The sequence below is a fragment of the Rhynchophorus ferrugineus genome, unplaced genomic scaffold (genome assembly GCF_030347505.1).
Source record: "Rhynchophorus ferrugineus isolate W39M unplaced genomic scaffold, kcgeb_rfMv2 rfM4, whole genome shotgun sequence".
Taxonomy (NCBI): Eukaryota; Metazoa; Arthropoda; class Insecta; order Coleoptera; family Curculionidae; genus Rhynchophorus; species Rhynchophorus ferrugineus.
Window position 1 is genome coordinate 33069272 of NW_027472583.1, and position 15357 is coordinate 33084628.

Below are 15357 nucleotides of genomic sequence, written 5' to 3' on the forward strand. Positions count from 1 at the left end.
GCATAGTTTATAATTGCTATCAATTAGTGTTATTATCTGTTGTCTGTTATACACTATTGTTATTCACTATTACTATTGGATACCATTGTCATTGTTTGTTTTTGATATTATCAATATCATCCATTTCCACTACTGGTCGGTAACCTTGTCTAGCGATATTATTGTATATCAGTTTTTAGCTGCCAGTATATAACTGTCACTACCGTTATATTTTAATATTACCTGGCATTAAAAGTATCTTTCTTGATAATCACCCATCCCTGTTATATTTCAAGTACAATTTTTATTTTCCGCCCTGTGTTTCAAATTAGCCAAGTAACAATACCGACAAAATATAATTCCGATGAAAATGGTCTTTATTGGAAAATGTTACCAGAAATAATGCTCTAGGTAGAAAGAAAACAAGGAATAACGTTTCTAACTTGTGGTAATTCAGACATAATAAAGCCAATGATAATAGGGAAAGCAAAAAAAAAAACGGTGCCCTATTGATTACGATTGTTCAAAAATCGCTGGTATGACAAGCAGTATATTCCTGAAGTGGTTTCACAAGCACTTTGTCCCTTGGGTATGGTAATGATTTTATAATCGTAAATGTTCCATTCATAGTTTAATGAGACATATGTATATAATTTGTAAGCAATATGTTTTCTAATAAAACATAATCTTCCAATAAAATCATTATTACTATTAGATGGTAATGCACCTTCCGAACATTAATTGAGGAGCGAGAATAGGTTAATTTTTGTCATGTTTCTGCCACTGAACGTTATTTTGATAGATCAACCAATGGACTAGAATATAACAATATTTATTAAACTATAGTACCGAAAGTTTTTACTTCAATTAGTCCTATCAAAAAATCCTGAAAACATATCTGAGGCTACGAAACAGGTGGCACACGAAAATCTGTTACAAATTTACATATAGCCTGGAAAGTTCTTAAACAAAAAATAAATATCAAAAATATTGGATCAATCTCTTATGTACCAATGATGAAAATGACGATGTTCCCTTAAGTGTAATTAGGCAAGAATTGGAATGCGGTTTTCTTTGTCACTGGGTCCTTGGATTTTGTTAATTGTTAATTTGGAGATATGGAAAGTGAAGACAATGACTACGTTCCATTTAAGTTACAAATGTATTGACTGAGGTCAAAGATATACAAGCTTTAGATTAAACAGAAAAAAAAGCATCCTACACAGATATTTTAGTTATTAACCGACTTCAAAAAAGAGGAGGTTCTATGTTCAGTTGTATATATATTTTTTTAACGTATGTTCGCTGATTTCTCCTTCAGTTATGGGCCGATTTTCAAAATTCTTTTTTTTATTCGAAAGAGTGCCCTTCTGAGGTGGTCCCATTGGAACCAAGTTAGGATCGGACGGGGGAAAATCGAGGGAGAACCTCAAATTTCAAAGGCATGTACAATGTTTTCATATACTTTTAATCTAAAATAATCAGATATTTGTGTATAATGTTATTGCTGAACTGATGTGACGAAAAATCGGAAGTAGTTCAGTGTAAAAGCTACTTAGTTTACTTTTTAAGCACTAACCATATGAGAAATCGTAGAAACATGGTAGGCAACTGTTTCTATGGTGTAATAGTTAGAACGTTAAGCTCACACGCGGAGATCGCGGGTTCGATTCCCAAAAGAGCAGCAACTTTCTTTTTTCTAGTTTGGTTGGAATATTTGTCAATCACCTAGACTACCTAGCGGGCCCCAGTGCCTGAATCATTCCTTATTTCCAATCATTGTTTTTTATTCCTATTTTTCCTCATACAGGCTGTACTTTTACTTGGGCTATCTATTATAATAGTTAATAAAATAACTACGTATTTATTCCTTTAATGAAACGTTTATTATTTAAACCACTAAAATCACCTTCGGTAATGTAAACATTTCGATATTGTGAATTAGGGATGTATCGATATTTTCTTGACCGATTTTCAAGAAAATTTGAAGATATAGCACTCTTAAACATTCTTAATTATGTCTTCTTAATTCTTAATATTCTTAAACATAAAAAACCCCTTAATTATTTTAAATTTAAATAAACATTTAAAATTTGTACTTAATTTTAATTCGTTACTTTTTAAAATATTTAGAGAATATCGATATATCAATATTTTTCTTAAAAATATCCATGCGTCTTTTGTAAAATATCGATATTTTTCCTAGTGGTTTAAAAAAAAATTCGATATTTTTTTTCTCCGATATATCCATATCTTTTTAAATATCGAAACGAGCGTCCGCTGTATTTGCAAAATTTCAATATTTTGACAATAAATATCAAATGATTAACTTAAATAATGTTGAAAACTAATAACAATAAATTAGCGTAATTTCTAATAACTATTATTTAATATATGCTCGTTTGTTGTGAATAAAAATAACAGAATCATTTTGTCATTACATAAATCATTAAATTTGTCTCGACATTTAAATCACGATTGATTGTGACATTCTATAGCATTTTATGCGTCTGCGTCAGAACCACTGTTAGCATCTATTTGAAAACTTATATGTGGTAACAAAGTCAAATAAATATTTTTATGACGTAAACAATATTAAGTTGACATAATATTTGGAAACGTATGTTTATAGACATTTTTATAAATAAATACACAAACAACAAAATATTTGAAAGTGTTCAAAAATATATTTTTCAATAGTTTTTTTCTTGTTTAAAATATTTTAGTCTTATTTTTACTTATTCTCTATTTGGCTTATTTTTATTAGGTTTATCTGGACTGTATCTTCTGCTTAAGATAAGCTTCGGCATTAAGTCAGACGACAGTAAAAGAATCCTGGATTAGTCAGAAGTGCTCATGCGCATTTATAAAATACGCGTTGTTGTTTAAGATAGTTTATTGGCATATTATAATTTTTTATTATTTAATTTTGGAGAATATTAGCAACAGACAATGCGAAAATAAGTGTATAAGGTATGAATTATTGGTAAAATGTAAAAAACGTTAACGCAAATATAATAATCTTGTTTTATCAAATATTATTACATATTATTTAATTGGTTTGTGTGTGTATTTAATTGGGTATTACTTAGATTACCTTTTCTTTGTTTATATGATTACATTTATTGTATTGAAATTTGTTATATGATATAATATTTTAATATTTCCGCGCTATTTGTCTGCTCTGGAGAGTTACATAAACTCAAAGAAATAATAAATCACAAAGCTTCAAATTCTATGTTACGCTCACTTTCTATTAAATACATGTTATATTTACACTACCCTGAAAATTCAAAATATTTCATTTAAACATCTAGCTTTTAGTAATGTTTTGAAACACCTACAAAATCATAGTCTGCTGCTAATTTTCTCTATTAAATTAAAATAATTAAATAATAAATAATTATATTACCTCAAAAACTTTTATAGATATAAAACTAACCTAAAAACAATGCGTAGCTGTGAAATCTGACAAGCTAGTTTAGAATAAATGCACATGAACAGTTCTGGCCAATTCGCACGCACGTCAGGACCCTTTTACTGTCCAACTCTCCAACTGTGGACTTTTCCGTTAACAACTTTAGAGACCATCCCAGAAAATATCTTACACAGCTTAATTGCTGGTGTAACTAGGATTATTTTCAATCAAAATCACAAGTATAGAAAATCATACATACATACATAAATGTACCAATTTTTTTCATTGTAATGATTGTTTAGGTAGGTATCAAGATGACGTGATGGAAAGGAAATATTTTCCTAATGTTACAAACGTCATTATTAATATTTTAATATATTCTATTTAAAGATGATTGTGATATCGATTAATCGGAAAAAATATTTCAAGGAGAAACAGTAACAATGGGTATGATGATGATTGTATGATTATTCTAGTTGGAAAGAGACACAATGCTGTCTGATAAGTTCGAACATGTAACCAAAATAGTCTGTCAAAGTCGTCCGGTTGTCAAACGTATGCAAAATTCTTCAAACCCATAGTGATAAGAAGTTATAAACCGGCAAACGTTATTTTAGTGTTTTGCTTATTTTGAGAGGAAATAATAAAATTTTTAAAAGAATTTAATACAATGAGGGAAGACTATAGTCTATCCAAAGTTGCTGTGAACGTACTATAATGTGTGTAATCTACTATAGTGTACTATAATGTTAAACTAAATTATGTTAACATTTTTCTTCAATTATTTTATTTAGATTAGAATTTTGTTGTATGTTAAAGCCCAACTGAACTAAAACTCAGAGTTAACGCTACAACATTGCGACGTTTTGACGTCACAAATTTAAATGTCGTTTGTACAAAATATTTTAAATATTATAATTTATCTGTGCTCTGGAGAGTTACATTCTTCAAATGTGCGTATTATTTGCAAGAACGGACAACGTCGTAAATTCAGAATATTATGCGCGATCCTTTAAAATTAGACTTCTGTTCGCATGTGCCAGCGAACATTTTGAAGGGAATTTAAATACTGCAGAAGTGATTCTGATTATTCACATTGTGATAACAAATTATTGATGACAATACATGTTATTTACAAGCATCTAAATAAAAAGGGTTCTTTTTAAGATCAAATATTATTATGACTTTTGAGGTTTTTATCTTTATGTTGTCGGCCTTGCCGAATAAGTTGGCTTTTACGTTTTACTTGATACAATTTTTTAATATGATACCTTAACATTTCGTTAAAAAATCTCAAAATTAATGAGATAATACTTAAATGTTTAAAACCGAGATTTGACAATTACAGTACTTAAAATGCCTTACAATTATATAAATGAATGACATCCTGCAAATTCGGACCAGACACTTTAATGTCAGCCTTCGAAATTATAAATATAATTGTGTAAACTAAATAAAGATTTCTTTAAATTTAGAGATATAAACTTAATCTAGACACGGAAGGTCAAGCCAATAACTAAATTTCCTATAACTGAAAATACAACATATCTTGTCTAATCTTGTTTTATTTGATAAAATGTAAATATGAAATATAAAAACGTACGACGCAATCAACCGTTAAAAAACATTTTTTTAATAAATTTTATAATAAACGCAATTATTACTGTTAAACTATATATGTGTATTTATTGCTTCATATATAAAAAAGAACATAGTAATTTAATATAAAAGTTACCTGACATCGACCTCAACATTCTCTTCCTGAATTTTAACGAATGAATAAGTGTACTATCTGTTTCTCCTTGCAGAAAAGTATATAATGAAAGACCGACAACCACCAGAATTAGCAAGCTAATTGATTAAACGGTTTTTTAATATTTATAACGGAAATAATTTTTCGGATATTAATTAATGGGACAAGTAAAAAAGGCGAATTTTGTCACCGGATATTACGCAAATCGTAAATGCAAAAATATAATAATTTGTTTTCTGTACGGGGCGATGTCGGTTAATGAAATCGAGTAACCGCTGGAAATGGATTGGCTGCACGATCGGTAATCAAGCGCCCTGTAACGTCAACCGCGTAGCAAATCCTTTTGTCAACGATACATAGTCATCGTGTGACACTGATTCAAAGTAAACGATATCGAAAAAATGCAGCTAAATATCTTTATTTCTACATTTTGCCCTTACGTAATATAATTTCATTAATAGAATTTTTTGCTGAATGAAACAATAGAAAAATATAACCTTGTTCGAATCCCTTTCATTGAGTAATCGCAACCACAAAAAGAAACAAAAGCAATAAAATAAATAAGGACTGTTATTACATCTATTTATTTATATCGTTAAATATTCCACAAAATATTTTTCTGAGATGGTGTTATTCAGTAGTAACTATTTAATTCATTAATTGTTCGGTTATGTCAAAATGTTTCTTGTTTTAGTGAGACATTTTATATCTATGTTTAATATATTAATTAAACTGAGCTACGCTGTGGTTCAGTTTGATAGAAGAGTTTGTTAGGGGTCTAAATAAAAGTATTCTGTATTTTAACCTTTATCCAACATTAAACATTTAATTGGACTGAAGTTATTAGAAAATTAAGACTATTATGATGGATAATTAAATGAAAAAATTAAGTTGAATTTTTGTTTATAAAGAGGGTAGGTAAAAATTTGTTGATATTCTTGAGTTGATTGATAGAATTTGATTAAAATCGGTTAATAAAAGAGGATAACTATGCGGTTTTGAAGATCTTGTGCTGAGTCAGGGAGTAGTGTTTCGTGAATTACCATCGTTGTATAGGGCTTAGGGTCATTAAATGCGAACTTAAAATGATGAGAACTAACCGAGTCTACTGGAATTTAGGTAGAAGCTTGCAATATAGTGTGTACGGTCACCAAAACGACTTGTTGAAAGATTGATACACCAAGGGCGAGGAAGTACTATATAGTACCAAATATCACCTTATCACTACTTATCATCAAAGCATTATTTCAGGTTTGGAAACAAGAAATAGTCGTGGGCGGCCAAATCTTGAGAATATTGGTCGTTCAGCGTTATTTGTGTTGGTTCAACCTCAACGGAACTCAGTAAAACATTTACAACCACACCTTAACCACTGAAATTGGTGGTATAGAGTCTCCATAGTATTTTTCAAGTGTTTCCTTGGTTTCGATAATGCTTAGTACTGACAATTGTGCATTTTTGCGCAAAAATGATGCTCGATCAGCACACAAAAATCAACAGTCTGCTACCAATGCTTGTCAAATACAAACTAAATGACGCAATCGTCTGGAAATCGCACAGTAGTTTATAAATAGATGCAATTATATTAGATAAGAGCAGCAATAATGCATTTAAAAATACTGTGCAAATTCGCACAGTGTTACGCAAAATTCAATCAAAAAATCAATCAAAACATTCACAATCAAAATCTTATTACACCCAACAAGTTTGTTACACCCAACCGGGTGAAATGGTTTCAAGTTTTCCAAAATTAGCTCCTCAGGAGAATTTCAAACGCTGCATGGTTTGTCAGAAATACTCACATTCACAGTGGAATTGACACTCCAGAAATCAAGCACTTATCTCAATCATATCTCAATCATTCCACAAACAACAACACAGATCAAGTTCTTCTGAAAACGCACTTGTTCGCGAGCTGGTCGACATGCTGGGAGTTTAGCACCGCATGACTGCTAACCCCCCTTTTCCAGGGTGAAACGACCTCATCCGTCGCTGCAGTCATAATTTTTGATCACATACGACAGCATCCAGTCGTATGTCAACTAAAGTTCGCGAATCTATAGTTAGTTTCACTATCTGATTTTTCGTCGGGTCCTCGTGTCCAATGACGAATGCCCGGTTAACAGCAGTAGCGACCAACAGGATCAACTGTGAGGCGGTTTCGGTTTTGTGTATTGGCAAGCCCAGAGGCAGTCCCACATAACTCGGTCCAACTTGTCACTCCATGGCATGTCTCCTTGACCAAGTATTCTTCATGTATTTCACCGCCTGGTTTTAGGCCAGAACAAAAAAATCGAAACCGCCCACTTGATCAAACTGTTATACCGAACCAAGGCATCAATCAGCTAGATTCATCACCACTGATATACAATTCCGGCAAAAACACAATTAATATATTTAATCTAGAGACCAAACAATTAGAAGCCTTCAAAAATCAATTAACATACTAGAAATGATTGGGAATTAATTAAGAACAAACCATTTAAATTCTGAAGAAGAAAAAGAAGATGAAACAATCACAGAACTCCGTTTAAAATACTTTAGAATTTTTTTATATGGAAGGAGACCAAACTTATAACCCTAAGTCACTCTAAGTATTTTAAAATAAAAAATGAACTCATATGAATGAATCCTAAATTCTAAAGAAAGTAAACCAATTGATACAACCGATATGACGAGGAATCAATACTTTAATTTTTTTTATACGGAAAGAAATCAAACTATTCGAAAATCAATTAGAACTCATCCCAAAATTCAGAAAAAGTAAATCAATCAATTAACTTAATTAGTAAAAATGATTATGAAATTAATAAAGAATAATTCACTTAAATTATAAAAAAGAAGAGGAAGCTATCACAGGACTCTGTTTGAAACGCTCTTGAGATTCTTTATATGGAAGGAGACCAATTCTACCAAACGAAGTCAAATAATAATTGCTAAATAATATATTATACATAAAACATTTTACCCACTCACTCATCAACACTAACCACACCACCTTTCAGCTATTTTAATGAATCCAAAAACATTCAAATAATCAAAATTAACATGGATTCGTTCCAAATCCTAAATTCTAAGATTATTTCTTTCCAGATTGTTGACACTGTTCGTGGCCATCTCGACATAGTACACGATAATAGCCCTCAACAACAATTTAAGAATCTTCATTTATGATGAGGAATCAATAATTAAAATATATCAAATCCCAATTAAAGAGACAATTTTAAGAATTAAGTACAATATCTAACAATTGCATAAATACAAACAGAGGCCCAAACAAAAGTACAATATCAGTTCGTACATGAACCTCAATAAAGAAATATTTTACAGAGTTATTGAAAACATTCAAAACTTAGTAATAAACTTTATCTATGATTTAGCATTTTATGATGCAAAATTAAATATTCTAAAATGTGAGTCATTTGATGAAACGCTATTTATTTGTTCATTAAGAATTAGGAAATTACACAGTTTTACTCCTACAGATATGAATGGGATTCCTTTTCAAATATGTAAAACGGGTATCCTAATCTTTAAATACAAATAATATAAATGTCTGCTTTTCCAGCCTTGGAAAAGATATCGATTTAATAAATTTAGAAACCTACCGATCAAATTCCAGAACAATATGCACTCCCGGAATTCTTTTAGTTTAATCCAACACATACACGATGTACCATTTAATCAAATTATAAGATTTCACCATACAATAGCAACAAACAAAATATATTGTGGATAATGATGAATAAATGGTAATTATTATTCAGATATATTAGCATATGCAACTAATAATCACCCAATATGTGAAGCCAAACTTCTGCCGCAAATTTTGACGTAAAGTTACGTAAGGTCACTATGAAACCCAAAGAGTAAATTGACTCTGTTTTTCAAAGGATCCACCGTTTATCCAACTTGCTTTTTATTGTCAAGTTTTATTGTGAAAGTATTTGCCGGTTTTTCTAACAGATGTCGTTAGGCTTAAGTAAGCAATGTTATGCTTTGACACATATGTCACTTTAATCTACTAACATCAAGCTTCAAAGCTATACAGGTTATATTTTGCGAGAGTAACACCATCATAGATTTATACCTCTTTGAAAATGTAAAATTTCATTCCTGGAAACGTGTTTTTGCGGCACGCATTACTTTTCTTTTATTTAATCAAAAAAAAGCAAATCAAAAACATGCGGGGAGGGGTGTCGAAAACCTAAATGTGGTGATTTTGATGTTACCAAAAAGGTTGGAGATGCGAAACTGTAAGGCTTATTAGATGAGGATCCAACCCAAACTCAAATACAATTAACAGAAGCGTCCATTCTGGCCCAAGAAACAATTTGCGACCGATTACGAGTAATTGAGAAAATCCAAAAGATGGGAAGATGGGTGCCACATTAAGACAGGCAAATGAAAATTGAATGTGAAGTACAACTTCAAAGGTATGATCGAAAGTCATTTCTGCATCGAATAGTGACAGGTAATGAATAGTGAATTTGTCTAGAAAAAACTAAGCACAAAAAATCATGGTTATAGCCGATCTATTCCAAGGCCAAATCGTTTTAGTCGCAAGACAATGTTCTTTGTTTAATGGGGCCTGAGTGTTTAGCGGGATGTATTGCGAACTGTTGAAAGCTGGTGAAACAATTAACGGTGATTGCTACCGATAATGTATTATTAATTTCAACCAAGCATTGATCGAAAAATGCGCAGTCTTATAAACCAAAACTGGTGAAGAAAGCGTTCAAAGCACTTGGACAGTCTGACACGTGTTTGCAGTGCCTAAATATGGGCTAGATGTATAGAATGAATTGGCCAATATTTGGAATAAATAATTTTTTCCATTTTGTTGAAAATTAAGTAGATTTTCCGAAAAAACTAATTTGTACACCTGGTATATGTACATCACCCTATATTCAATGGTGTAAATCTCCCTCTAATTTAAGTTTGCAACATTGTATTAACCAAAACGTTAAGCTTACGTGACATTTAGATCTCACGTCAGCAGAACCAACACAGAATTTCCACATTATTCCACAGTATTAGATCGACGGAAGATGTAACATCACACGACAATGATGTAGGATCTCGTTGCTTCTATCGAAATGTCAAGTTCAAATTGCATATATACAGTCAGCATCCTATGTTGAGTGTAAAAAATATATTTTGATAACTAATATAACCAATTATTTTATGTATAGCCAACTCACAACGCAAAATATAAAACATATTTTAGAAATATATTATACATTTTTATTCATTGATTAACTTTTTTTTGCATGTTTAACTTTTATATTATTGCTTATTAAACTTATTTTAGCATATATTTTTAAATAATATGATATGAATGATAAAATAATAATTATGATTCAAATATAATAGAAAATCCGAAGTAACCCGGCTGTATAAAAATTGTTGTCTTCGGAGATGGTATCTAGGTTGGCCACTAGCCAGTAGATCAAGAAGTTGAAGCCGTGGTTCGAAGCCCCCGTTAAAGAATTGTTTCTTATAACCTTACCATAGAAGAACACGTTTTTGTACTATTTATAATACTATTTATAATTTATAATACAAATCATAATTACGAAAAGACGTAATTATTTAACAACACATATAAAGCATAATACATACAATCTAAAATTTAAGGTTAAATATAATTCAAAATACAAAAAATACGCACAGTGGCTGTTGCATTCAACACATTTAATATAGTCTATTCAAAGTTTTTTTGTACATACGTCATCAAGATGTTCAATGTATTGCCTGCCGCAATTTTAAATTCGTTTCTGAATCAGACAATATTTTCTTTTTAATTTTATTCTATTTAAAAAGAGACACAATGCTCAAAGTCGTCCAGTTGTCGTATGCAAAATTCTTGAAAGCAATAGTGAATAAGAGGTTATAACTCTAACCCATAAACTATTTGGCTGTATAATTAACTGTAATTTATAGATGTACAATAATGTTGAAATAAATCATATTTCATAACATTTTTGTTCAATTATTTTATTTGGATTAAAATGTTGTTGTATCTCAAAGTCAAACTGAACTAAAACTCAAGAGTTGAGGCGACAACATTGTGACGTTTTGATCTCACAAATTCAGATGACGTATATACAAAATAACTTTGAATATACTATACATTTAAAATATATGACATAGAGGGAGACAGGAAAATAGACTATAAGTTACTATTGGTTAGTTCTACGCATGCGTATTACGATAATATATATCTAGTAATGTTTATTATTTGCTAATTTTATGGTTAGGATTTAACTTGTTATTTTTTATATACGGTTATGACAATTTAATTAATTCTAATCCTAAAGTATCTGTATATATATTATATATTACTGAAACAAAATTCATTTCAGAACTTAAAGGACAATGGAATTTTTAAAAGTTCACATAAGTGCAGATAATGTAAAATGTAACTTATTATCATAGAGTTATGGTATGGTAGACTATATTAAATTTATATAGATCATTTTATGTTATTGTTGTTGTTTTTATTATGTTGTTAATGGTTATTCCTAGTGGGTATTAAAAATTGTTAAGTGAAAGCATGTAAAGAATGGATATTTATACTGTTGCAGATAACATTAGTACATAGTACATAGATGCTATTGAATGAAAAATAATGTTATAAGAGAAGAATCTATACATAAAGGAACATTTAGAGCATATTGGTGAGAAATAACTAAGAGCAAAGGAATTATATCAATACTTTGTGAATCTTTCGTTTTCATTAATGTTTTCAATACATCAATTAAAATCTTTTATTATATTATTTTACGCTATTTAGTGAAGAAAAGGACATATTATTAAATTTTAATTAATTATGAATTTCGCCCTAATTTCGCATTATGAATTATTTTTTTAAAGAGAAACAATATCCTTAAATTTGCTTCTGAAAAACAAAAACAAACCTGAAGCAATGAAAGCGTTGTACATAACCAAACTAAATTGAAATAATCATTATAATAAAGTGCGCATGCGTTCAACTAGCTAATCGTATACTACATCTTGTTCTCAGGAAAATACTCATGTGTCATTTAACTAATATATTTGGACATGATGCCAAATGTAACTTTTAGATTATATTATTTTATCGACAAATTTTAATAATATTGAATATCATACATTTTTATTCATTCTTTTATATTTTATTTTGTATCATTTTCTGTTAATTTATTTATAGTCTATATTTTCAGTACTATAATTATAGATTTCTTCTAATATGACAACATTGATATGAGTCAAAACATTTCAATATACATATATTGATTATATAACTCCGATGGCAAGACAACCCCGCACAAGAAATAGTACTAATTTCTTCAATATTTTCAATTTTTGTATTCTTTTAATTAATAAATTGCAATTTTAAAAGTAAATAAAAACATTGTAGGGTAATATATAACGTTTTTGATGCAAAATTTAACGTTTCAGGTGGAATTTTTGATATCCTGTTCTGAATAGTTGTTTTTTTTAAATTTATAATTTGACAGACTCTCTATCGATATTATAGGTTATATTGTTTGTCACATATACATTACTGAAATACGTTTATTCTCGCTCTCTTAAATTACTTAAATATACAATTATTCTGATGTTTAATTTTTGAAGTATTTTTAAATAAAACCAATTATTGATCGATAAAAAGTAGAATCCTCCACGTATACTTACTCGTCCCTTTCTTCGTCTGACACCGACATGGTGGAAGAGAAGCTAAAGACGTTTGTGAGGACTATTTTGAAGCCTTTATTCAACCGTGCTCGCAAAAACAAACGCTTTTTACGTTTGTTCAGTAGGTCTGAAACAAGAAAGAAAAGCAATAGTCTTGACAAAACATTAATCATATTGTTAAGAATGTGCGTTATTAATTTGTTTTAATTTATCAATTATATATTAAGTTCAATAGATATTGGTATATGATAATATACTAAAATAATGTAAAGATAATTCAATATTTTTATCATTTAAACCCATTATTATTTTACAGCTGTCAGATTTAATTTAATACATACAAATTATGATCAATATGAAAAAAAAATATATTCAACAAAAAAGTTTTTTTACGTTAGTAATGATAGCTATAATATATCGATAAGTATTTTTAAGTAATAACATTTCATTAGCTTTAACGATATGAATTAAAACATAGGTTGAAGTATCGAGTTGGTCATGCCAAACTCTTAAATCTGCATTTCGCCGAAATGTTATTACACCGAATCGAATAAATATGTTCGTTTTCTTACCTGGGAAATGGGGGAACTCTTCTTTGCACGGTTGACGGAACGGGGAACAACGATTCACAGACACACCCGTCGTATAATCGGCCAAAACAGCGCTACAATGAAACGTTGGAATCGACCACCACACAATTGGGGCTGCGTGGAACTCAAATTCTGATACAACGGTCACGAAAATATCGAAGCAAGGCCGCAAAAGTCGACAGGGTTGTTCGCCAATAATTTAAACAACCCCCTTGTTTCCGAAACCTTTGAACTCAAGTAATTTAACGTTATTTAACATCGCGTGAACTCGTATTTTTTTCAACGTCAAATTTACTTCAAAAACAGTTTTTAATGTCGATATCGAAAATACACAGCCTTAGCTAAAGTAGTTTTATTAACTGATATTTTTTCGGAAACAAAAATTTCCTATGATAGAAACAATTGCCGTCAAAAGTTAAATGAAAGGTTAAGTGTTAATTTAATTATATCAGACATTAAGCAACATTTTTACCAAAACAATATCGATTTACGTCAAAACTTATCATTACTGTTAAAAACTGTCTTACATGAAATATTTTAATGTTATGATAATATAGAACATAAGTTAGATATAACTAAAATATAACTTCTTTAATACAACACATATTATTGTATTAACATATATATGTACTGAAATATTTATTTTGATATGTTTACTTTTTTACATATAACAGATATGATAAGACTTATTTTGTATTTATTAATGTTTTTCAAGTGTTAATATAATGTTTAACCTTCATAAATCGTAAATGCCTCCTATTTTTCTTAGTAGGATTGCGATTTGATATTTCAACTACTTGAATGAAGTAGATGTAATGTTTCCAAAAACAGCCAATAGCAACAAAAAAACAAACAACCGAACCAATTCTAAATGGTTAAACTACTAATAATGTATACAAGGATGATGTATAACAACCTCTCGTTATTAACAACATCAGATAACATAATCAGAGCGAATTACATCACTGTGTGACTAAGAAGAAAGGTTCTTGATCTATAAAATATATCGATTTATTGAAAAATATCATGAATGGTACCTTTTTATATTCGAGGAAATAATACAACAGCCTAGCATCCCAACATTTAGTTTAGTTTTTTTGACAGTTTTATATCTATTACACTATACACTTTAATACACTGCAATTAATAATTATTAATATGAAAAAAAATCTGATACTTTTTCAACTTCATTATTTTTTAACAGTATGCTATATAGCAACACCGCCAATTTTTTTTTATAATTTCTTAGAACTTCAATAATCTGCCCGTGGGCAATAAGTATTACGATATGAATAACTATCCTGACATGTAGAAGATCGGTTCTGTAAGTGATCTGCTGTACAACTTATAATCTAAATCTAATTCTAGATACTATTCTAACTTATTTTAAAGTCTATCCTAAGTTATTCTAAAGACTATTCTAAGTCATTTTAGAGATTATTAAATTTCACTCTATGTGTCTATTAATTAGTTCGTATGGTAGTTTGCGTTTGAGCCTATGCACTACACTGTCATCGCGCATATTTAACTGTTTGGCGAGTGAAATGGGATGCACTAATAGTCTTTCGAAGTACTGCGTTATGGGTTCTAAGGCAATATCGCGCTGAATCAGTTTGTTAGAGACGTAATATGACTATCAACACTTTATTCTGGAACCTCTGGAGGATATCTACGTTAGATTTGCTAGTTGTACCCCAATATTCAATACAATAGGTCCAAATGGTCCCAAATTATCGTCAAAAAGTATTAACTTATACAGCAAAAGCTTGTTATCTAATGATTTAGGGCCTATCAGCCAATACATTTGGTTTAGTTTAAGCCCACGCTGCTGCGTTTTGTCACTATATAGTTTTTTTCCATTTCAAACGTCGATCAAATTCATTCCCAGATATTTAACTTTGTCTGCTTGCGGAATTTCATGATTATTCAATTTT

General features: G+C 29.9%; 1 protein-coding gene across 1 annotated transcript in view; it reads right to left on the bottom strand.

Annotated features, from left to right (window-relative positions):
• LOC143195296 (uridine phosphorylase 1) overlaps positions 1–14800 on the bottom strand; it is a 34631-nt gene extending 19831 nt beyond the window's left edge. The window contains exons 1-2 of the mRNA XM_076402316.1: positions 13406–14800; positions 12834–12960 (exon numbers count right to left, since the gene is read on the bottom strand). Coding sequence (XP_076258431.1) covers positions 12834–12862 — 29 coding nt within the window. The 5' untranslated portion in view covers positions 12863–12960; positions 13406–14800. The remainder of the gene's footprint in view (positions 1–12833; positions 12961–13405) is intronic.
• Positions 14801–15357: the final 557 nt, after the last annotated feature.